At 44.6% G+C, this 24,695-nt stretch overlaps 1 protein-coding gene across 2 annotated transcripts in view; it reads right to left on the reverse strand.

Moving 5' to 3' along the window:
- nrg3b (neuregulin 3b) overlaps positions 1–24,695 on the reverse strand; it is a 175,722-nt gene that overhangs the window by 15,542 nt on the left and 135,485 nt on the right. For both annotated transcript variants that reach the window (XM_069517599.1, XM_020082721.2), the window contains exons 3-6: positions 20,222–20,295; positions 8,094–8,120; positions 4,105–4,207; positions 1,331–1,457 (exon numbers count right to left, since the gene is read on the reverse strand). In XM_069517599.1, the coding sequence (XP_069373700.1) occupies positions 1,331–1,457; positions 4,105–4,207; positions 8,094–8,120; positions 20,222–20,295 (331 nt within the window). The remainder of the gene's footprint in view (positions 1–1,330; positions 1,458–4,104; positions 4,208–8,093; positions 8,121–20,221; positions 20,296–24,695) is intronic.

Here is a 24,695-nt window from a genome sequence, read left to right on the forward strand (position 1 = left end):
TCTGGCAAACGCAGAGATGACAGAACAAGGCTGAACCTAAGAGAGGAATTTTCGACAGCAACAAATACATCTGTTGTTGCTTAAATGTGTCGGAACACGCATGTTCGTGCCATTTGAGGTGTGATCTCTAAAGTAAACTTGTGTGTACCTTTACACGTGCATACTGAGTCATACAAATTGCAGAAAAAACTAAATATTCATGATTTTATCATATCTGAGGGTTTGTAAAACCAAGAAATGTCCACCTCTATATAGGGCAGGTGCACATTAGCAAAGGGACATGATGGGAGAGCATTAAGAGAGGAACAGATGGCACAACCTTCTTAAAAGGATGAAAGAAACCTGCATGATAAATTTAATTAAAAAATAAAAATAATATCTCCAAAAAGTCTCAGGAGCAAATAATGAATGAACACGATATATGTGACCATTTTCCCGTGCATTCAGGGAAGTGCTAATGCGTTATGGCGACCGCACTCTCGACGAGACCTTTACAAGTGTCCATTAGGCCGCAATTACCTCGGGAGTCAGTGGAGACATCAGCCACATTAGTGCCATCTTCATCCTCCACCTCCTCTTCTGTGATTGACTGGGTCACATTTTTATTTTTTACTAAACCAGGAGTCTGTCTGTGTGATTTGTTATCGTGACAAACAGCTGCCCAAAGTCGATTTTCTCCTTTTTGACCACTTGCGTCTTGGTTTGCTTTTCTTTGGGAGCAAATAACTTGATTACTTCAAGGTTTTTTTTTTTGTTTTGCACAAACCTCCATCCTGCTGCAGATTTAACTCTGCTCCACAAATACACAAAAAAAAAGTCCCACTTGCAAAGTCAACATTTTCAATACGAAAGGTAGACGCACCTGCAGAACACACTCTTGGCATTGTCAGTAGTGAAACATTAAACCCGGTTTGTCTACTATACAGTATTGCTGCCTTGCTTGCTTGGTGAATTCCAGATTCCCGACACACTGCAGATTAGAATTTCCAATCTGCAGTTTGTCACAGGAATCTGTCATTGTGAGCATGACAAGCAGATTTTTCCTGTATAACACATGAAGCATTTATTTTAAACTATAACTCCCCAACGTTTCTCAGCTCAGATGTCAGATACGAGTGTGAACAACAGACTCCAGCCAAGAGAGAGATTATTAAGACATGTATCATACATCATCCTGTCAAGCTCTCTGTAAACTGATTTGTTTGTTCAGTAGAGAAATACTTCAAACAAATACATATCTATATATTTATATATAGATATGTATATATACATATATACAGCTGAATATGATGATTACAGTTTATAATTAGTATAATGCATAATGTTGAACCTTTTGGAGTTGCAGGCTGTATTGAAGCCTGGGAGTGGATTTGGACATGAGGCCAGAGGCGTGGACACTGCAGTCCCTCAGGCTGCGGCTATCGGAGAAATGAGCCTGGAGTTTTTCCCTGTGTCTCCTGTGGAGCAAAGAGAAATATTGCAATGTTATGAGTAAAAAATAGAGTTGCTTTTAACCAAGAGAGGGTTTCTTTACCAAGATAACCGTGGTGGTGTTTTTCGCTGTGCTCAGTATATTTCCTGCCCTCTCACTAATGAGAATACTCTCTGCAACTGTGTTTTTTTTTTAGCGCAGACATTGATTTCTATGACTGTTGTGGCTCTTAAGACGCACATGTGCAGCAAGAACACACTTTACTGTGTACGTGTGTAGAAAGAAGCACATGCATCAAATACATTTTTTATAAATTTGCACAATTTTCAGAAGTAGCACCTCTACTTTCTGCTTTCTCTTTTACATTGACAAAAAAGACTTTCTATTCGACACTGATCTACTTGAATCTGTTCGAAACTACCGTATTCTATTTTATTCTACTACATTCTACTCTTTTTCATTCCATTCTACTCTATTTTATTCTACTCTGTTCCATTCTTTTCTATTATATTCCACCCTACTCTACTATACTGTACTGTAATATGTTCGATTCCACCCTGTTCTACTTTAATCTGTTCCATTCTACTCTACTCTGCTCTACTTTATTCTATTCTACATATTTGTCAGTAAACTGATCATTCACATGTTCAGAAATGATTTCCCTTCAGAGCTGTTCATCATAAACACACGCTAGAAATTTGATAGATTTCATTACTTCCTTTGACACTTTGACAAGATTTCCTTTTCAGCGAAATTACCTGTTCTGAAAAACGCTGAGAATGAAGACTGAAAGGTAAAAGTGTCAGAACGCGGACCAGCCACTTTGAAACTCACTTACAGGTATTTTCTGTTCAAGAGCTGTGACTGTACATTTGATGGTTGTACGATTTTTCACAAAGGCTTCAAAAAAATAGCATTAGGAAAGTAGATGTCTTGCACAAGTGAAAATTTAATCAAGGCAGTCATCTGTGAAACGTCCATTTCATGCCTTCGTAATAATACTCATAAAGTCAGAAGAGAAAAAAACAAAACAGATTTTCAATAAAAACTACAACCAGAGACACAAGTTTAGATTCTCACATCACAGAGTGAAGGTATCAGGAACATTTCTGGCTGCTGACATGTTTTAATCAAAGGAAAATGTACATGTATGTGTGTTCTAGTGAAGTAAACACAATCATGGTGCTGGGCACAGGGGTTTTTCATTTACTGGCATCTGGTGACTTGAGCAGACTTTCTTGTCTCCGTGAACCATAAATAGCTTAATTTATTTTCTCCTACCCAATAGAATTACTTCCACTCTTTAACCATAACCATAAAAAGGAACATTTATGAACAGAGTGTGTGCAAGAAAAGTCAAATTTCATCTTTTAGCTTTGCTAAACATGGAATTTGAGAATGTTGCTTCTTTTGGATTAAATTTTGATTGGATTAAAAATTAATTGATGTTTAAGACTTTCGGATTAAATGTTAATTCACCATTAAATGTTCATTTTGGAATACTAGGTTGCTAAACTCTCTCTGCAGCAGAGGCCTGTTACATGTTCCCCGAGTAAAGGATGTGGTGAGATGTTAAAATTTAGGAGGCAAATGTCTGAACTTGTTAAAAAGAACAAGACAAAGTGATGGTTTGTGGGCGACTTACTTTAAATACTTAAACGGCACATTATGAATCAGCAAAAGCAGAAAAATACTCATGTTGGCTGCGTTTGTTTTATTTCAGCCAGGCCCGGTTATTATAGATAAGCTTACTCCATTATATAGTATAGTAAAATATATTACAGTATTTATTAGTTCATGTTCGCTGCTCTTCTTTGTCCATGATAATCAGCAATGATGATATGGCAAACATCAGCATCATTGTGATGAATAATCCCACTGCCACACCACTTCCTATAATTACTAAACTTTATAACCACATATAATTCATTTCCCTTTGATTTTCATTTCTTTGGGTCCTTAAAAAATGTACAAGTGTCTCTCTTATCTCGAACTCCTCTGTGTAGTCTTCAAACTAAATCAAGAATGCAACTGTGCTAATCTTCCCTGTGAAGTACCGATACAAATAGAATTTTAAGTCTCGACGTCTGAAGAGAGAATGAACCGAGAGGATCCATCTTTGTGAAACCGCAGAGTCAAACAACATTTTCGGGACAAGGGATTCAATTTAACAAGGTTTCTGGGTTTTGGATAAAATCCAGTAAATTAACTCGACCCATTGAGCCGTGACTCTGGCTCCGCTGACCGATCGGAGCTACACCATTAAGAGTGCTGCAAGGCTGAAAATAAAACACATTTGTTTTGTTTCAACTTTCCTTATTTCCCCCGCTCTCTCCTTTTACGTCTACATTTCTTTTTTTCCTTCTTCCCTGTCGCTGTCTGTTTTTCCACACGTACGTTTCGGCTCTAATATTCTCATTCAAGCTCTTGCCTTGTTTGTGTATTTTTATTTTTGATGGAAGCGTTTATCTGACAAACCACTTTACGAATCAATCTCACATGAGTGTCCGTCTCGAATGTATCCTACACAATTTAGATGTGACTCTGCTAAAACATCCTCTAGCTGACTCACACTTAGACTTTCATTGGGCTCCATGCCATGATAGTAAAGTGCTCTTTCTGCACAGCCGGGGGCACACTCCACTAATGTGGTGCTGGACGGCATCACTCACTTGTTGCGGCGGTAGAGAGCCATACACGCCACTCCGAGCAGACAGATCCCCGAGGCGATGCTGAAGATGGACAGCACCTGCCGCTGGTAGGTGTCACCGCTCTCTGCGGAGGAGAGAATACAGTTGAGGCCATTGAATATCTATCCTGACACAGAGGATATGGACTTGTTCTGAGCGAGGAGGAGGGGAATATATCATGAATTAAGCCACCAAACACACACACACACACACACACACACACATACACATACACAAGCGGTGGGCGGACACAGTCACACACAAGACATCCACCCACAATCTGCATTAGCATAAAGCGACCAATGCTGCTGTCAGTAAATGTCAGTGTTTGAGCACAGGATGGGGACATGGCAGACCCGGGCAGGGCTCAGTGACATGTGCTAACCGAAGTGTGATAATCATTTCGTTCAGACGAACCCAGCAGGCAACACCAGCGGACAGACTCGGCCCAGCGGGGGCCACATCGAGATCGCGTGAGTGTGTTTACATGCGAGTTCCTCATGTGTGTCAGCATTCAGAGACCGATGGCGACAGGGAATTAGCAGCAAATGAATGCTCCCGGAGCTTCTTGTCAAACCCTTGCACATCAGCAACAGAGGCTTTAGGTCACAAGCAGCCGGGACAAGTAGTTGATCCCGGCTGATATCTGTCTGACTGAGCAGCTGCATTGGAGACCTGCGCTACTTACGGCAGCGCGTGGCGTGGCGGGCGGGCGAAGGCCGGCTTATTCAAAAACTCTCACGCCAAATCATCCAGTGGTCAAAACAAGGGAGAACAACTGTCCATCTAAAAACCTGCTATTTGGCATCCAACTAATTCGCCGACATCCAGTGTCAAAAGTTTGGAGAGACTTCTCTGTCCCGCTGTCACTGGTGACCTTAAACAACACCTCCTGTGACATCACTCAGTCACACTCAAAAAAAATAAAATCCCTGTGTGTGAAAGATCTCAGCACCTTGACAACTGCAGGGAAAAGTGCAGAACACATCACCGCAACCTGCTCGTGACCTTTGAGGGCTTGTTTGTGGCTTTTGATGCTGTCAACAGAGAAGTGTCCAGGGAGGTCTTCTTCATTCGTGCTTGTCTGCCCAGGTCCATCAACTTCCTCCTGCTCTTGTTTTAAGGCCACGGTGACTATCGGAGAGCTTCCTGTGTTCGAAGTTTACACCTCAGTGCAACCATGAAGTGTGTTTGCACCATTTTATTTTTCTTTTCAGTTTCTGCCTCGGCATTACATCAGTACCGCATCAACATATTTAAAGGGTGAGATGGTGTAACCGAGTTCAAACTGCAGGGAAACCTTTTTAATGTTAGAATGCTGCAGGCAGGGGATAAAAATAACATGCGCACATCCTGGAGTTACATATATATAAGTTACATATACACATATTTATATATATATATATAAGCTCCTGTGGAAAAAGTTGGGTTTGATTTAAAATAGATTCAGTCCAGGGAAATGCAGCATGGGTGGCCAGATGTGACACACGGCAGTTTATTTAATGCTGATAAATTACTACATGGATAATTGTGGTTGTTGTGATCAAAAATGACTGAGATACACTGTTTGCATTCAATCACATTTGGAGCTTTAATTTATTACAACAAATAATATCTTGTAATTAGATTGAAAGTTAAAGCCATTTTTCACGCACATATTATCATCTTGAAAAGCACAATCTGCTGTGTGACAAATTAACTCATTTAGGTGTAATTGTGTTTTATAGTCTGACTGGTGCTGGATTTGTGATGTTATAGTAATAATGATGAGCTTAATTTGTAGAGCACTGTTCTTGAAACTTGAGAATTAAAACAACACAACAATAAAATACAATTTTAAATTTGAATCAAGAACTAGATGAGAAATGTTGACACCAGTATTTATAATAAAAGTGGATCATTCCTAAACATGAGCACAATTTCATTAACCAGGATCCATTTGAAGTGGTTAGAAAGTTATTGAAAATAAAGATGTATCAGGGTCAACATATTTTCCAGCAAATATTTGCACATATTCATGACTGCTTGAGATAATAAGTTATTTTCATCGAGTTAAAAAATGAAATCCAAATATGTCTGAATAATGAGTTTTGACTAGAGTAACAATAATAATGAGAGAACACATACAGAACACAGTATGTGACACTAATACGAAAACAATTGTGGTGGAGCTGTCAACACGCTTTTGACCTGTCCTGCAATTTGTCACGAACGCAGCAGCGAATGGCTTTAACCTGCACTTTACAAATAAACAGCAGAAGTTGCCGCTGGAACTCTTTGCTTATAAGACGAATACCTGTGTAAATGTAAACCCTGCAGCCTTGTACCGTCAGTGAAATGACCTCTGGACAGTTCCGTGTCAGAAATCTGTGAGAAACATTCTCCCCCTGCTGCCTCGTCATCATGTGTGGCACAACCTGAGACAAGCCTCTGCCCTTTTATATTTTTTTGGGTATAAACAAATTAGGCCTTTCCAAAATCGGAGCATAAAAACAGCTGTCTACAAAGCTCTGCTGAATGGCTGCAAGGAAAAACCAACATGCAGTCTGTACATAAAACCATTACAGGCCTTTCATGCCTGATGCCTACGAGGCATTCTTGTAATTAGATGCAAGAGCTTGTTGGGGAAGGGAACAAACTGAACAGCATAGGCTATATTGGCTGAGCCATGTCGTATTGACATAAGGGCAAGACAATCCCATATGGGCAGCCATATCATAGCAACCATTCTATATATGACAGAAAAAGCTATAATAAGGCCCACGCTAAAGTATCCATGACAAAACGGGAGAAAGCAGCCTGAGATACATGAGAGACACAGAGCTGCAGCTGCTCGGTGTAAGAATGCAGCAAAATTAAAAGACAAGATGATGTTTGGAGCACTCGATCCCACTTCAAACAGAGCTCTGCCTCATTCTGACAGTCTCAGACTCCAACTGTCACATCTCGGACTCACTGTATAGTGCAACCGTCAAGTGATTCATCGCCGAAGCAGAGGGGGGAGTCATAATGGAGCACAATGAATAAGCAAGTGAGCTCAGTGCTTATACCTCACAGCCCAAAAAAGAAGAAATAAAAAATCTCTGCGTCAGTCTGTCATCTGTCCAGCCATCAATCGATCTCTCCCCTTCTCATTTTCTCTAATGCCTCCGCCCACCTGCAGTTGCTTTCTGAACTAATTTAGTCCTCAGATTAAAATCACTGAGCTGAGGAGTGTTGTGTGCAGACAGGCTCCTCTTTCAGAGCGTCTTCTCTCCCCTTCTATTTCCTGGAGCAAGTGTGTGATGTGACGGCAGCGTATGAAGCCATGCTAATGGAAAACTTCACAGCACGCTATGTTGGTTTTTATGTATGCACAAAAGGCAGCCGGAGAACAGGGAGAAGACGGCAAAGGAGAAAATGAAAAGAACAGGGACGAGCGGGGCAGCATGTGTTTGTGTGTGTGCTGGAGTGCTATAAAGAAAGAAGGCTGGATAATTTGGTTTTTAAAGATTGCTCCACCTGGGAGCTGTAAAGGTATCTTAAGTAATATCAAGTTGAATCCCGAAGAGGTTTGAATTGCATTTTCATTACCTCTTATTCCACTAGTGAACTTTTTCTGCATTTGTGGAGGCATGTAGATTAAATTTAACAAATTTTGTGTCACAACTTATGAAACAAAACCGTTTCAGAAATTGCCACTCAACACCCGTAACGGAGAAGTATGGACACACACTCATGCATTGAAATGCAGCGGTCTGACTTTATTGCTTTCTACTCATTATACAACTCCTCACTAACGGCACCGTTCCTCACGCAGACAGAATGCACCTAATTCACCACCACGGTGTTTCCATGGAGACTGGCCCACATTAATTTTCCAAGGTGAGTGGCCTTGTTGTGCTGGATTGTGTGTTTTTCTGTGGGGTGTTTCGCAGACATAAGGCACATGAATGGATGAGCAGTGTGGAAAAAAAAAAAAAAAATCTTACCCATGAACTCGATCCCAAGTTCATCCACTGTTGGGTCCAAGGCCGGAAGCGAGGCAGGAAAGGAAAAGAGGAGAAAGAAGAGAGGAGAATAGAACAGTTACAACATGATGCACCTCCATCTTACTAAAAATTCACCTTTGGGAGAGACACGCCGCAACTAGACCGTAAAGTTGGTTTGACGGCTTCCTCTGACACGGCTCTCTCCCTCGTGCACAAGGTAATGAAGCAGCCAGCCCCAGATGCTTGGTATGCTTTTCCATGTTACACGCTGAATTCACACAGCCCGCAGTGGCTTTGAAAGAAGAAAGGAACCAACAAAGATACGGGGGCTGAGAGGATTAGAGGAAGGAATAAAAATAAAAGTTGAAAATGACATATCATTTAGCTTTATGTCACTGATGTTGCTTTGCACGGGACTTTTATATCGACTTGAGCCCGAGGCATCGCAGTAATTATTCTCCTCTGTCTCTGAGCTTTTCAATATTCAAGCGCTGGTCGCTCTAAATTGCATGTGCACATTCACATGCACATGCACCCATAGGCATATATGTTACAGCCTGTGTTTCTTTGTCTTTTGCACACACACGCACACACACGCTATGACATACATCTTCTCTCTCTCTCTCACACACACAGTTTGTCTTCATGCAGTTAATGTTACGATCTGGTCAGGGAAGTCAGGACCCAGTTGCAGAGTTCAACAAAAGAGTTTATTTAACAAAAGGAGGGAGGACAGTTCCTCAGGAAAATACTCAAAAAATAAAGTAACAACTAAAAATCTCCATAGAAATGGGAAAAGACTCAGGAACAAAAGTACAACTGAAATGGTGTCGAGGCACAAAACTCACAATACAAAGGGACATGAAGGAATTACTCGAGGCGAGGCAATCAGCTGGAGTCACACGAAGCACTGGCTTGGCACTGCAAGGCAAATGAATCATCCGGCACAGGAGACAAAGGGAGAGTGGCTTAAGAAGCCAACTAATGAGGGCATGATGAGCTGCAGGTGTGCCCGGTGCTCTGTGCTCCAGGAGATTGCCCCGCCCCTTGGAGCACACTCTGTATGAGAGGGAGAGAGAGAGAGAGATGTTAACACAAAGCAAAACACATCCTCAAAAATCGAACCACAACAGTACCCTCCCCTCAAGGGGCGCCACCTGGCGTCCTACCTGGTTTACCTGGAAACCTGACGTAAAAATCCCGCAGCAGTTGCGGGTCGAGGATGAGGGAGCGGCTGACCCAGGAGCGCTCCTCGGGGCCGTATCCCTCCCAGTCGACCAGATACTGGTAGCCCCTACCCCGTCTGCGCACATTCAGAATCTGGTTGACCGTGTAGGCTGGGTGGCCGTCGACGAGACGTGGGGGAGGCGGTGGAGGTGCAGGAGGCTGGAGAGGGCTTTCGGTGACTGGCTTTAGGAGGGAGACGTGGAACACAGGGTGGATGTTTAAGGAGGCTGGGAGGCGGAGGCGGACAGCGCTGGGGTTTATTATCCTCTCCACAGGATAAGGGCCAATGTACCTGGGGGAGAGTTTTCGGGAGTCGGTCTGGAGGGGAAGGTCTCGGGAGGAGAGCCACACTTGCTGACCCACCTGGTAGTTGGGTGAGGGAACCCGAAGTCGGTCCGCCAGACGTCGGTTGCGCTCAGCCGTTCTGCCTAATGCTGCGCGGGTCTCTCGCCACACGCGTCTGACCCGGCGGAACTGAGCATGGACAGAGGGGACTGCTGCGTCGGACTCTTGGTTAGGGAATAAGGGGGGCTGGTAACCGTTGTTGATCATAAATGGTGAGAACCCGGTGGCTGAGCTGATGAGGGAGTTGTGGGCATATTCCACCCAGGGCAGGTGTGTAGCCCAGGATGATGGGAGGCGGGAGGCGACGCAGCGTAGAGAGGACTCTAGGCTTTGGTTGGCCCGTTCCGTTTGCCCATTAGACTGGGGATGAAAGCCGGAGGTGAGGCTGGAGGTGGTTCCCAGGGCCCGGCAGAAAGCCTTCCATACCCGCGAGGTGAACTGAGGTCCGCGGTCCGACACAATGTCCTGTGGAATCCCGTGCAACCTGAAGACATGTGTCACTAGTAGATTAGCAGTCTCCAAGGCGGTGGGGAGTTTAGGGAGGGGGACAAAATGAACCGCCTTGGAGAAACGGTCAACCACCGTGAGTATAGTGTCGTTACCTTCGGAGGGGGGCAGTCCGGTAACAAAATCCACTGCTATGTGTGACCAGGGACGTGGAGGAATGGGCAGAGGTTGTAGGAGACCTGCCGGGGGTCGGTGGGAAGACTTGTTGCGGGCGCACTCTGTGCATGCAGCGATGAAGACCCGAATGTCAGAAGCCATGGATGGCCACCAGAAACGCTGCTGGATGAGAGCCAGCGTGCGGTGGACCCCTGGGTGGCAGGCTATCCTTGACGTATGCCCCCAGGTGAGCACTGATGACCGGGCAGACGGTGGCACGAACAACCGACCCGGCGGGCAACCGTCTGGAACCGTCTGGCCCTGCAGAGCTTCCTGAACCTCCTGTTCCACCTGCCAGCGAACCGCCCCCAGCACACACTCGGGATCCAGGATGGTCTCCTTAATGGGCCCCCCTTCCTCCAGGGTGAACTGACGGGAGAGTGCGTCCGGCTTGATGTTCCGAGACCCGGGGCGGTAGGTGAGGGTGAACTGGAAACGACCCAGGAACAGGGCCCAGCGGGCCTGGCGGGAGTTCAGGCGGCGAGCTGTGCGGAGGTAGGCGAGGTTCTTGTGATCTGTCCAAACGATGAAAGGCTGAGCTGCCCCCTCCAGCCAGTGTCTCCACTCCTGCAAAGCCAGGACCACCGCCAAGAGCTCTCGGTTCCCCACATCGTAATTGCTTTCGGCGGGGGTGAGTCGACGTGAGAAGAAGGCGCAGGGGTGGAGCTTGTTATCTGTGAGTTGGCGCTGGGAGAGGACGGCCCCGACCCCAGAATCCGAGGCGTCAACCTCGACCACGAACTGCCGCTCAGGATCTGGGTGCACAAGAACAGGGGCGTTAACAAACATGTCTTTTAGTTTCTCAAAGGCAGATTGTTCTACAGGAGACCAGGTAAAACTGAGTTTCGTAGAAGTGAGACGAGTAAGAGGGGCCGCCAGGCGGCTGTAGTTCTTTATGAATCTACGATAGAAGTTGGCAAACCCCAGGAAGCGCTGCAGCTGCTTGCGGGTGGTGGGAGTGGGCCATTCTTTCACTGCTTCCACCTTGGAGGGATCCGCCCGCAGCCGCCCCTTCTCCACCACATAACCCAGGAAGCTTACAGTAGACACATGAAATTCACATTTTTCAGCTTTGACATACAACTTGTTCTCCAATAGCCTTTTTAACACATCTCTAACATGAATCACGTGTTCTTCCATGGAGCTAGAGAAAATCAAAATGTCGTCAAGGTAGACAAACACAGTTTTGTTAAGGAGATCTCTTAACACATCGTTCACCAGGTTTTGGAAAACAGCAGGGGCGTTAGTTAGTCCAAAAGGCATAACCAGGTACTCGAAGTGACCTAAGTGGGTGTTGAATGCTGTCTTCCACTCATCCCCCTCCTTAATCCTGATGAGGTGGTAGGCATCCCTAAGGTCTAGTTTGGAGAAGACACGGGCCGAATGTAAGGGGCTGAAGGCGGAGTCAATCAGGGGGAGTGGGTACTTGTTTTTTACAGTTATGTCATTCAGCCCGGTGTAGTCAATGCAAGGCCGCAGGGTTTTATCTTTTTTCTCCACGAAGAAAAAACCCGCCCCCACCGGAGAAGAGGAGGGGCGGATGAGGCCGGCTGCCACGGACTCTGTGATGTATTTTTCCATGGCCTCTCGCTCGGGTTTGGACAAATTGAACAGCCTCTTAGTGGGAAGAGGGGCCCCTGGCAACAAGTCAATAGCACAGTCGTAGGGTCTATGTGGGGGCAGTGAGGTGGCCGAAGTTTTGCTAAAAACTTGGCTGAGGTCATGGTAGTCAGGGGGTACATTGGTCAAATCGATTACCTCGACTGCTGGAGCTGGATCTGCAGGCCTGGCGGGCAGAGCGGAACGGAGGCAGTGGGCGTGGCAGTGGAGACTCCAGTTACGAATGGTGGCGGTGGACCAATCAACGTGGGGATTGTGAAGCTTTAACCAAGGGATTCCCAGAATGACAGAATTCAGAGGTGAGGAGATTACAAACAGTTCTAAATGCTCATGATGGTTACTGGAGAGGACCAATTTCAATGGTTCAGTTTTATGAGTCACCAGCTCAATGAGCTTGCCGTCTACGGCGTGTACCTTTATGGGAGAGGACAGTTCATAAAAAGGAATGTTGTTACTCTTCATAAAATTCCTGTCAATGAAGTTGTCATCGGCACCGGAGTCTACCAGCACTTGGACTGGAAACGAGTGTTCAGGTCCGTGAATCATACCTGCAACCTGAATTCTCGACGCGGGAGAGGAAGAGATGTGGCTCACCAGAGTCCTCTCTAGTACTGGTGAGCCCGGTCTTTTAGCAACTTCCGGGCAGCAGGAAACGAAGTGGCCACCTTGTCCACAGTAGAGGCACAGCTTGTCGCGCATCCTGCGTTGTCTCTCGGCTGGGGTGAGGCGCGCCCGACCCAATTGCATGGGCTCGTCGACTGGTGGCGGTCGTAGCTCTCGAGCGTAGTGGGTGATGTCGGGCAATCCCGGAGCGGAGCCTGGTGAGCTGGGTTGCGTGCCGGAGATGAGCCGCCTGCTCCTCGTCCTCTGCCGTTCCCTAGCTCTTTCCCTCATCCTATTGTCGAGGCGGATAGCTAAATCAACAAGGGAGTTGAACGAGTTACATTCCTCCCGAACCGCCAACTCATCCTTTAACTCCCCTGCCAACCCCTTAAAAAATATGGCTTGAAGAGCCGAATCATTCCACCCACTCTCTGCCGCTAAAATGCGAAAACTCACGGCGTATTCTGACACCGAAGAGCTACCCTGTTTGAGATCGAGTAACTGGCTTGTAGCCTGTCTGCCCTTTACCGGGTGGTCAAAAACTCGTCTCATTTCCTCAGTGAAGCGGTGAAAATCATTAACCAACTCGTGTTGTTGCGACGATATCGCTAAGGACCAGGCTGCCGCCTGTCCCGTGAGCAAACTCATTATGAAGGCTATCTTAGCTTGAGGCGTAGCATAGGTGTGGGGTTGTTGGCTAAATACTAGCTGACACTGATGTAAAAATAGCGAACAAGTACCTAAGTCTCCGGAATACCTGATTGGTATGGGGATGTACGGCTCGCGTGCTTGCGGGGCAGGGCTGGGAGGAGGATCGTCGGCTGGGGGGTGAGCGGCGGCTCCGGGAGAGGAGACGAGCTGGTCCTGCAGGGCGGCCAACTGACCGCCCAGTTGTGAGACGCTGGCACCGAGCTGCTGCAGGTGTTCCATCACCTGCCGCAGGGAGGACTCGTTCTGGGTGATCTTGGTGGCTTGCGACGAGAGTGCTCGTTCATAGTTGTCCCTCTCTGCTGGGTCCATGCTTGGCCGGATGATTCTGTTACGATCTGGTCAGGGAAGTCAGGACCCAGTTGCAGAGTTCAACAAAAGAGTTTATTTAACAAAAGGAGGGAGGACAGTTCCTCAGGAAAATACTCAAAAAATAAAGTAACAACTAAAAATCTCCATAGAAATGGGAAAAGACTCAGGAACAAAAGTACAACTGAAATGGTGTCGAGGCACAAAACTCACAATACAAAGGGACATGAAGGAATTACTCGAGGCGAGGCAATCAGCTGGAGTCACACGAAGCACTGGCTTGGCACTGCAAGGCAAATGAATCATCCGGCACAGGAGACAAAGGGAGAGTGGCTTAAGAAGCCAACTAATGAGGGCATGATGAGCTGCAGGTGTGCCCGGTGCTCTGTGCTCCAGGAGATTGCCCCGCCCCTTGGAGCACACTCTGTATGAGAGGGAGAGAGAGAGAGAGATGTTAACACAAAGCAAAACACATCCTCAAAAATCGAACCACAACAGTTAAGTCTTTCCTCCCGGTGCCAGCTCGGAGGAAACATAAAAAGGATCACTCGTGTTCTTCCCTTCCCTGACAGTGCCCCCTTTTCATGTCACTGTAATGTAATCTCATTTAAATTAAAATGAAACCCTCACTAGTAATTGCTTTCCTGACAGAGGTGGTCGCAGTTTTAAATAGAATTTGGCTTGCCAGGCACTTGACGTATGATTTTGCGTGCACTCGCAATTTTTTAAAATTTTTATTAAATGGCATAACATAGAAATAAAATAAAAATAAATGAATAAAAACATGTGCATGGGAGGAAGTGGCTTCATCCGTTTTAAGAAAAATAAAGTGGAGCGAGGTTCAAAAAGGCAAGAGACAATTGAACATTTGGATGAATGGATCATAGTAATTGTTTAGGGTTATCCGACTCTATTAAGGCATGTGATTTGAGGAAATGTATCTTTTTTATGATGAAAGCTAATATTATAAGCAAACAGGAAGTTCAGGTTAAGTTCCTGAGAACATTCAGATCTGCAAACGTTATTAACATTAAACACAAAGCCAACTTCTCTGACGGCTTCCTGAAGAGTCGAGGGGATGTCTCCTGCTTACAGCGATAACAGGAGAGGGAGGAGATGAGAGAGCCTGAGAGGAAAGTCTGAAATCCCTGAATTAATCAATCAATTAACCAACAGAAGTGTATTTAAACAGGACGAAGGTGTCGTTGTGTTTTCGTTTAACACAATGTAAGTGCATCGTTTTATCTCCGGCAGCCTCAAGGACTCTTTAACAGATGTCACTATTATCTATACGTTGGATCTCAAGAGTCTCACAGCAACTCACAAACCACATTTGTCCTCAAGTGATTTATGAACATTTATAATATCAAAAATAAGAATAACAAAAAAAAAGTATATTTTTGGTCCTCTGTGTGCCACGACTCGGCTTATGTTTACTTTGTGTGTGTGTGTGTGTGTGACAGAGACATTATATTCTGTCAGAGTTATTTGAAATACTATAGACGATGCTTATGATACTGCTACTGAACATTCAACTAAAATAAAAACACCTTCAGAGTGAAAAAATACAAACAGAAATAAATAATTCACTTATGAATGTGCTGTAACTAAACTGTATTCTGATTACCATCTAATTATAACTAAACCCAGTTCCTTATTATTTTGTATTCTAACAGGCGGCTCTGTTATATGTAATCTTCAGTTCTGATTACAGGACTTGTTGATGCACTGAGGAGGGAGTCGAAGGCGTGAGGACACAAGATGCATTTCAACAAAGAAGAAGGAAGAAGGCGATGAGGAGCAGGCGAGGCCAGAGGAGGAGGAGGAGGAGGAGGAGGTGGAGGAGGAAGAGTTATCTCCTGTTGGTATGGCAGCAGATGAGTCAGGACGCGAGAGCGCCACTGCCTCATCATGACCGACGATGTTAACAGAGACAACAGAGAGAGTGGGAGAGATGGAGAAGAAGCAACGAGAGGGACGAGGTTAGATGATGTTACAGAAGATGGATGTTGTTAGAGAACAGAATCCACTGGTTACACTGTGGTGAATAATGAAAAGCTATCGGCTGCTGACTGATGCACATGTGATGCACTGATACTCAGCCCCTATGGGATGGAACTGTGCATCAATGTTTGCTAAAATATGTTTCTCACTTATTTTGTCTGTTTGAACTTCTTAAATCTTTTCATTGATTTCTCACAGAATAATTTCTGGATCTTGAAGAAAAAAAAATCAGGCATGTTTAAGAGATATTTGAGTGGGTGTGATTTGATGTAGATCAAACATATTATTAGGATTAAATTCATTTAAATGTGTTTTCATCTGCCATTGTTTATCTCCAGCTACTGGAGGGATTCTCAGAGAATCAACTTATTTTTATATGCAAATATAAGATCTAGTGGATTTAAATGTAGTTTCCACGTGTGTATGCAACATAAACTTAACACTGTTGGTCAGAGTTCAGTTTCCTTGTCAGACATTGGAAGCTGTGAGACCAGTGTTGGCTCCTTTTTCAGGGTTTTACTCCTGCCTCTGAAAACAAATATAAGAACCATTATTTTGTTTAAGCGCAGCCTCCTGACAGGAAGCTGCTGTCACAGACTAATGATTGAAACAGTTAAGAGTCAATCAGCTCTGGTCGGTGGATGTTCTGCTTTCTTTCATGGGGAGTTTTGAGTGCAAGCTTAAAATATGGTTCACATTTCCCTGACTGTGGCACAAACACTTGGCAAAGGCCAGAGAAGTAAACACAGTATTATCCATTTGAGACTTTCCTTGTGATTGCCCGTGGCAACAACGGATGTTTCCCAACTCTTAAATCGCCCTCACTGTCGCAGGCTGTGCAGACGATGTCATTACGGCACTGACACACGTCCCTTCCTCTGGCGCTGCCTTGTCTGGAGACATTCACCAATCATAATATGTGCAGGCTCCTTATCCCTCGCGCTGGCAAGTCGAAGGCACCCGCGGGAATCGTTTACGGAGTTCTTTCGGGAGCCACGGGCAGGTTTGGAGAATACCTGTGCGACGTGTCAGGTGCTTTTGGCCCGATTAAAAGGCAGGAAACTGGCAGGTGGAGGAGACAAAGGCAGGAGTGAGTCAAATCTTTAATCCCTTCACTTGGGTGAGCAGGGAACTGGGGAGCCTGTGCATGTGTTGGTGCATCTGAAACCAATATCCTGTGGAGCTACTTACTCCAGGCTTAATATCTACCGGAGATGAACAGTTCAAATTAGGCTTGCCTTCTTCCTCTTAGTGAATTAGCTGGCTAAAACCAAGCGCTGGCTCACATCCCTTCTTTCCAGCCACATCTTCCGTCTTCCGCCCAAACATCACCTGAGTCGTCTCAGAGGTTCAAGCAGCCAAGCTGAACATCATTACTGGCCCTGAACTCTCTCGCATTTTACTCATTGCAGTTCTTTATCAGGTATAAAGGGAATTGCGGCCTTACTGCGCTCCCATGCCTTCAATTAAAGGCCCCGACACTCCCCCGCTGTGCGCCAATATGTGAGACCCAGGCTCCCTCTCCCCTTCCTCCCTTCCAAAGCCGAGCACACAGCGGTATAGCAGGAGCACCTGGCAGGGAGCCTCTTTTTTTCTTTTGTCGTCTGGCTTTTGAGAGGTGCACAACAGTCTGTGAGGATGCGAGTGGCAGGGCGAACGAGACAAACCGGCGGGTCAATACCAAGACAAAGGACGAAGGCCAATGGATGATTTGTGACTGTGAGGTTGACTTCAGGAAAACACAAAAACAGCCGGAATGAGCATAAAACATGCACTAACTCGCTTCCGCACACACACACTCAGACCCACATGCACACAATGAATCGAATTCCACTGGAGCTCGTCCCAGTTGTGGTTGTGTGCATGCATGTGTGTATGTTATTACATGACTTGGCTTTTGAAAGCAGGATAATCCCAAAAATCCCTGGTAATCTGTGTAAATTTTAGATTACTCTGTATCAACAGAGATCAAAATAGGCTTCATTCCTCTCTCAAATCTTCCAGGGTGCACTTCACTCTTCTGGTGGTTCAATGGCTGAACACGTGCTTGCGTGGAGCGGCGATAAGAGACAATTTGTTTTCAGTGTTGCATTACAGATGTCAGGATTTTATTTTGCTCTCGCTGAGAGAAGTTGGAGATGAGTTAAAGGACCAAAATTAGAGATTTAATATGCGTTTTAAGCTTCGTCTACAATATAAATATACTGTATATTTATGAAGTGTGTAAACACAGTGGGTGGATATGGAGCCTTCTGGAAAAGTGGAACCTAATGATATGCAACATCTGTGATGGGAGGTGTCTTGCATTTATGCTGCGTAAAGTAGATATGTAACATACCAACCTTCCTTATCAAGTATTCCACCTACAGAGAACACTCTCCCTGAAAATAATACTGTAATATAGTGTACAAATTCAAACTCTGACGTGTGTAAATGTCATCTCATATATTAATGTTGATTCCTCGCAACTATTTTGGCCTCAAATTACAGCACATCCGCATTTTGTAATTTCAACTATACAGATTCAAATATTTTTCTTTTCTTTCCTTACATTTGTATGATCGCGCCGTATTGAAGAGAAAACACACTAAATGAATTTTTCTAACTTTTTAAAATATAAATTACTGGATCATTTCACTTCAACCGGCCTCCAGAAAGTTACTCACCGTCATAGTTCCCATGTGCATCTGTGACGCGGGCCAACAAATAGATGTAACTTTGTTTTAGGAGGGTGAGGAGATGAAAAGGTTTGAAATCACTGCCTTAAACTACTTTGGACACAACACAGAAGCTGTATTATAGCCACAGTGCAAACAAAGCTCTTAAGCTCAGGAGCTAATGCTGCTGTCTGAGATTCCTGCTCTGAAGTGTTGTGTTTTTCCCACATGCTGATCAAAACGCTTTATGAGCTTACCTTTAAGCTAACAGTAGCTTACCGCGCCTCACTTAAACATACATGTCCCTGAATTACAGCTCTATAGTTAAAGTGTATTGTATGTTTAATCCGGTGCTTCTTTCTCTCTGCTGTATTTTGAAAAGATTCGGTATTCACTGCGATAACGAACCCTTCTTTATAGGTTGCCCTCCGAAGCTTACCGTCTCATGCATTTCAAAATAAAAAAAAAAAATTGCTGTAAACGTGCTGTAATCTATTAGCTTCTGCGAGTGTCCGTTTTTGCGCTAAACACAGTAAGATTCAGCTTATCTCAAAGGACAATGAAAAAAAGAAAAAAAATCTCCTGATCTGGACACAGGAAAATTGATGTCTGCCTATGGAAGATAAAATAAATCCCATTGTGGAAGCTGAGTGCCATAAGGGAGCATGAAATGTGCTTTGTGACACTGGCTTGTGACCCCATTAACGGACTCTCAGTGGGCCTGATGGCACCAAACAGACGGCAATGGGAGTAAAGTTTTCTCTCTGACTCTCGGTGCCGAGGAGCCAAGTCACTCCATAAAACAGTGAGAATTTGTTAAGGCTGCAGTCTCATGGGGAACGGCTCCGGGCCTTCAATTTCTCTTCCTTGTACCTCTGACTTTTGCTTTATTTTTTAACTACACTACACCACTGTCATGGGAATTCAAAGACTTCAGGGGAATTGTCCTTCGTGAACAATGGCAAAGTGGAGACTTTACCATTTCACTTTAACTCGACAAAAGTGCAGCAGAGATCGCGATGAAAGATACGCACAGGGTTTAATTCTAATATCTGCATGATGACACTGTGAGTGCAGGCCAATAACAGAAACACAATCTCATAATACTCATTCTGACTGTGTGCAGTTGGATAAGAAACTGAAAATGTCTATAGTCTTATTAATGAAATACTCAGATTGAAGTTATACAAAAAAAGACACTTGTAATTTTTATGGCAAAGCATAAAAAGATTTCAAAGATATAAATGAACCCAATTTTACCTTTTTATGTGGTACTTTGGTGTTTTAAGAAATATGTCTGACTAAATGAAATCTCGGAAATATGCGTAAAGCTGTGGTTCTGCTTGACGGACCTCAACATCATGCTTGAGGTTGAGATTGAGAATAATACACCAGCAGAAAACAGTTTGGGCACCATATAGTTTCGACAAACTGGTCGCAGATGTTTTTCCATAGTTTCCTGCAGAGTCTTTACAGTTTCTCTCTCCAGGATCCATCTGGAATCTCTCTGCTCCCCCAACGAGGGGTCACAGAGATGGACCTGTTCGCCGACTCTTACCTCAGGCTCCACAAATGTTGTGCCAGATGTAAATCAAGCACCATGTAAAAAAGAATGTTTTCTTTCCTTTACTTTCAAGAGCAGCTGAAGGTTTCTTGGACTCGCTGCATTTAATCTTTACATTGTAAAAAAAAAAAAATTTGAGAAATTCTACCATTCTATATGTTGAAGGATTATAATAACCCCCCCCCCCCCAGTGACTATTCTGATTGCTCTTTGCCAACATCAGTTCTCATGCACTGCTGCGGCCACACGATGCTGTGGTGTAAGGATTAATTCAAAGCTGATCTCACTTGATTTATATTCATCTCACTGACACAGCACAATCAGAGCTGCGCCGAAGGCCATTTAACATGTGCTTGTTATGAATTAGTTTTCTTGTTAGCGGATCAATACAACAATACTGCTGGATGAAAAACAGAAATAGAACGTACTCGGGTCTGACAGGATAGCGTCTGTCTTGGGTACAAACTGGTCGCAGCGGAGTCCGTGGTAGCCCTCCTTACACCTGCGGGACAGAGGGGGGGGGGGGGGGGGGGGGGGGGGGGGGGGGGGAGAGGAACAGAGGAAGATCTAAGATTAAAAGCGAGACAAACCGAGCAAGACAGCAATAAAATACAACATGAATTATCAGCAGGAGAGACTTTCAGATAAGGAAAGTTGAGTGCGGGGAAAACCCAGACGGAAGAAGACACATAATGGACGGTAGGAGGTGGAGTGCTCACCGAGGACTGAGGTGGTGGACAGAGATACACGGAAACTGTCAAGAGGGGCGGGGCGAGAAGAAAGAGAGGAAGGGGGAAGATGGTTGGGCAGGCCTGAGCAGCGCCTGCACTCTCGCTGATAGCACATGATTGACAGGAATGCCAGGTCCCAGTGGAAGAGACGGGGAACTGGGATGAGGAGCACTTGGCGCGATGCAGGCGGCGCAAGATCTACAGCGGAACGGTGAGCAGCCGTAGTTGGAAGCTTCATATAAACAAAGTCCTGGCAGAGTCCAGATATTTGCCTTCATCGTCAAATAAATATCCCTGCACGGTTGATGCCTGCAAATCCCTCAGCACCTGTCATCAGTATACCACCTGGAAATATGACATCTGAAATCTGGGCTCAGTATGTTGCAGAAAAGCAAAAAAAAAATCAAGCATTCCGCATTATGATGCATATAAAGCGATTAGCCACCACATTAAAACAGGTGAATGCTCTCTAACGTGGCAGATCGGTGTATTTTTTGCCACAGTCGAGCCACAAAGCCGCTGAAAATAACAAGTTTTTAAATCACATTACCGACGGCGGAGAATGAACTCTCGCCGCAGATTTACACCAATTAGTCAAATCAGTCTATAATTCTTGTTAATAATCAGGCGTTTTCCCAATAATAATTAGAAAAGTGTCACAAAAACTTGTAGTCGCAGAATCAAATAAAACACGGGACAATGAGTTTGGACCGTCTCCTCAGGACTCAGCCACAGTTTGGCAGAATCCTCAATAAGAATTGAGCGTTTTCTTCTTCTCTATCTTCCGCACTGTGACCGCATCCAGTGGGCTGATCCGTCCCTCTGCTCTGTCACGGCTTAGGGGAGACAATCAGAGGATTTGCTTTGATGTGTCTGCTTCAAAATAAACTTGTACATGAGTGAGCGACACGTCAGAATTGTCCGTGTTTTCTTTATTCCATCAGGCATCAGACTTATTGGCGATAAACTGTGTGCGTGTGTGTGTGTGTGGAGGAAGATTACACTCACACGTTGTCCATCAATATCTGTCCACTACATTTCTACCTGCGTCATGGATCCCACGTTCAGGATAATGTATTGGATGAGTGGCAGGCAAGAAGTGAATCGTTTATTCTTACTTAGCTTGGCTCTGAGGACAATGAAGTAAAAAAGAAACGACAAAACAACAACGCTGCCAACAACAACGATGACGACGACGAGTGAGCGAAGTAAAAACAAACCGAGCAGCAGTGGAGATCACGAGTTGTTGGTTAAGGCCGGGATCAGAGTGAAAACTGTGATAGATTGTCATATTTCTGCAGTTTTTACGTCTCGAGCTGCAGTTTCAGCTCAATTTGTTCGGCTCAATATGTGCAGTTTATTAGCTCGTCTGTTTGCTTTGTGGAGCTGCACGACTGATGGAAATAAATAGAATACTTTCTGGTCTAATTTCGGCTGAGAGCTGCTGGTACTGCTAATGCAGCTGCCGTACCACTTTCATTAGGTGGCCGTTTTTTTCCAGTTTGCACCTGTTTAGTGAATTTTCTTTCTGCTTCTTTCTGCCGGGGGTGGGTGGAGCTGCATAAGTGAGGTTGCACATTAGGTGATGCAATTTTAAGTCCATTTCCAACTCACACAGACCACCTCGAAGCACAAAATCTAAAATCATTCAGCGAGGTATCTCAAATGTTCAGCAACTCTGTATTTTTACCCTTTTTAAAAATGTTAAATATGCAATATGTAACTTCAGCAACTAGAGGTCTCTCAATCAAATAAATAAAAATAGACCTATAGTTTGAGGATGTTGTGAGGCAGTGCGGGATCATGGGAGTTTTTCTCACCACCATCAGACGCAAATCGTGTTCACAGAAGAGGTGAGTTTTATTCAGATAACGTGTTAACAGGTAAAAAATGAGTGTAAAAAGAATTTCCCCTTGAGGGATCAATAAAGTATCTCTTCTTCTTCTTCTTCTTGAAACAGGAGGGGCTAGCAGTGTGTTTCTCCTTTGACATTTTCCCTGGTAGTTAAAAACCACAGCTAATAACGCAATTAAAATGAAAAGTCTCGTTAACTTGAAGAAAAGAGTGGATATCTCTGTGTTTGAACAACGTTGGAAACAAGTTGGATGATGTGAGCACACGAGTTCAGTTGTTTTTAGGCAGTTTAATCGTCTTGAACTTGAAAGATGTAGAAGAAAATACCTTGATGGTAATGATGGATGGGCCAGGCAGCGAATGTGGAAAAGCTTTTGAAACCTCAGTGTCACTCACAGTGATCAGCCCCCGCTGTCGAGCTGCAGGGGCGTGATTATTGAAACGGTCATTTTGCGTTAGGTGGCAGTAAAAATCTCTCTAACTGCACCTTTTAAATAGTGGCGCGCATTATTATCAAGTGATGTGTGAAAAATATACCCCAAATTAAACCCTTTGAATCTTCAACCTCACACTCTGTGTCATTTTATTTCCAAACTAATAAGCAAAACACACACAAACACACACAAACGCACACAAACGCACACAGCCTGTTCGGTGCAGTGCTCTGGCAAAGGAGGGGATAAAGAACTTGATTTTCTACTGTCATGGTTTCTCCTTTCACAGACTTTTTCCTCTAATCAACTTCAAAAAATACGAATGCAAATACCCTCGTAATCTCCAACCACTCTCTCCCCGCTCTATATTTCATGCACACACAAACACACACGTACGTACACATGATTATGCTGAGCTATGTTGTCCCACAGCATGACAATGACAATTTTGGCATTGAATAACAGGAGGGTGGCACGGTGGATCAGTGGTTAGCACCGTCTCCTCGTCTCCCATCAGTTGGACTATCAGCATCATTGTTCGTAAATCACCCGATATGTATTTCAGGATAAAAATCTGTAAAAATCAACATAATTTAAGTGAACAGAAACAGATGCATTAATGGAAATCCAAAACCGAATATCCATTTTGAAAGTTATCGTTAATCACCACAGAGACAGACCATTAAATCAGAGCGGGCATTTACAGTGAAATGGAATATGCAAAAGAACAGTCCAAATGACTGATGCAAAGATATTAGATTAGTTACCAAATTAAAACTGCTTTTGTATGCGAGAAATTAAGTCGGGACCACAGAGGGAGAGGGGCGGAGTACTGACACGTGCATCCATCTTACAGCCCATGTTCAGACTGCAAGTTTCCATTGAGAATGTATTCACATGCATATCAAGAGAAACCTGTAGCTTTGACTCCACGTATAATCTTTGAGCATCCCTGTGTTCTTAAACTGATTCCTCTTGTACAAAACACATGTTCTTCTTCAGTCAGCGTGTCTACCTCAGCGAATCAGCCAATGATCACACCGCAGCAGTCAGGGAGGCAACCTGAGGCAGCCAGTCAGCTTCCAAGGGTGAATCCAACCCCCCCTCCCCATCACTCTGCTCACGCCCAGGGACAGAAGGTGTGAGGTAGCAGCGCCGCCTTGTTAGTATTCTGAATCACAAACCCAAAGGCAGAAAGCCTGTCTGGCTATCTGTTTACGTCTGGGCCCGCTCTCTGTTTGTCTACGTCTCCATCTCTCCGCTCCTGCCGCCTTTGTAGCACTGCGAGGCGAGGCTGAGCCATCGCTCAATGAGATGCAAACAATGCTTTGTAAAAGTGTTTGTGTGAACATGGCGTTGAATGCCTGAATAGCTGATAAACAATATGAGATAATGATGCGCTTTGAGTACGCGTTTGCGGTGTGCATCTGTGGCGAGGGGGGAAAACGGGACGAAAAGGGCTCGTATTCATGTGTGTGCACGTTGGAGTGTTTTAAGAGGGGGGTAAACATCTCGCGGTGAACCCAGATGTGTGTGTATTTGTTGAGTGAAGCACACATGACAGCTTCTTTGAGTGTGTATGTTTGTATCCTGCAGCCACTGTGTGTGTGTATGAACAGCAGCTATAGACCGAGAGCATGTTTTCCCCTTGCGGCTGTGAGAGTACCCAGCTGCTTTTAACACATGTTCCATTCACCGAGAAAACACACCTCTAAATCTGGAGGATGACGGAGGGGTGGGGATCACTACCTCATGACTAATTACCCTGCCTGTTAATTAGCACGAAGAAAAATAAAGGATGGCTCGAGAGCAAGGGGAAGGCATGAGAGGTTCAAGGAGGAGAGAAGGTATGGGGATGTGACGGAGGCGACAAATCTTTTAAT

Source organism: Paralichthys olivaceus, chromosome 21, assembly GCF_024713975.1.
Source record: "Paralichthys olivaceus isolate ysfri-2021 chromosome 21, ASM2471397v2, whole genome shotgun sequence".
Classification (NCBI taxonomy): Eukaryota; Metazoa; Chordata; class Actinopteri; order Pleuronectiformes; family Paralichthyidae; genus Paralichthys; species Paralichthys olivaceus.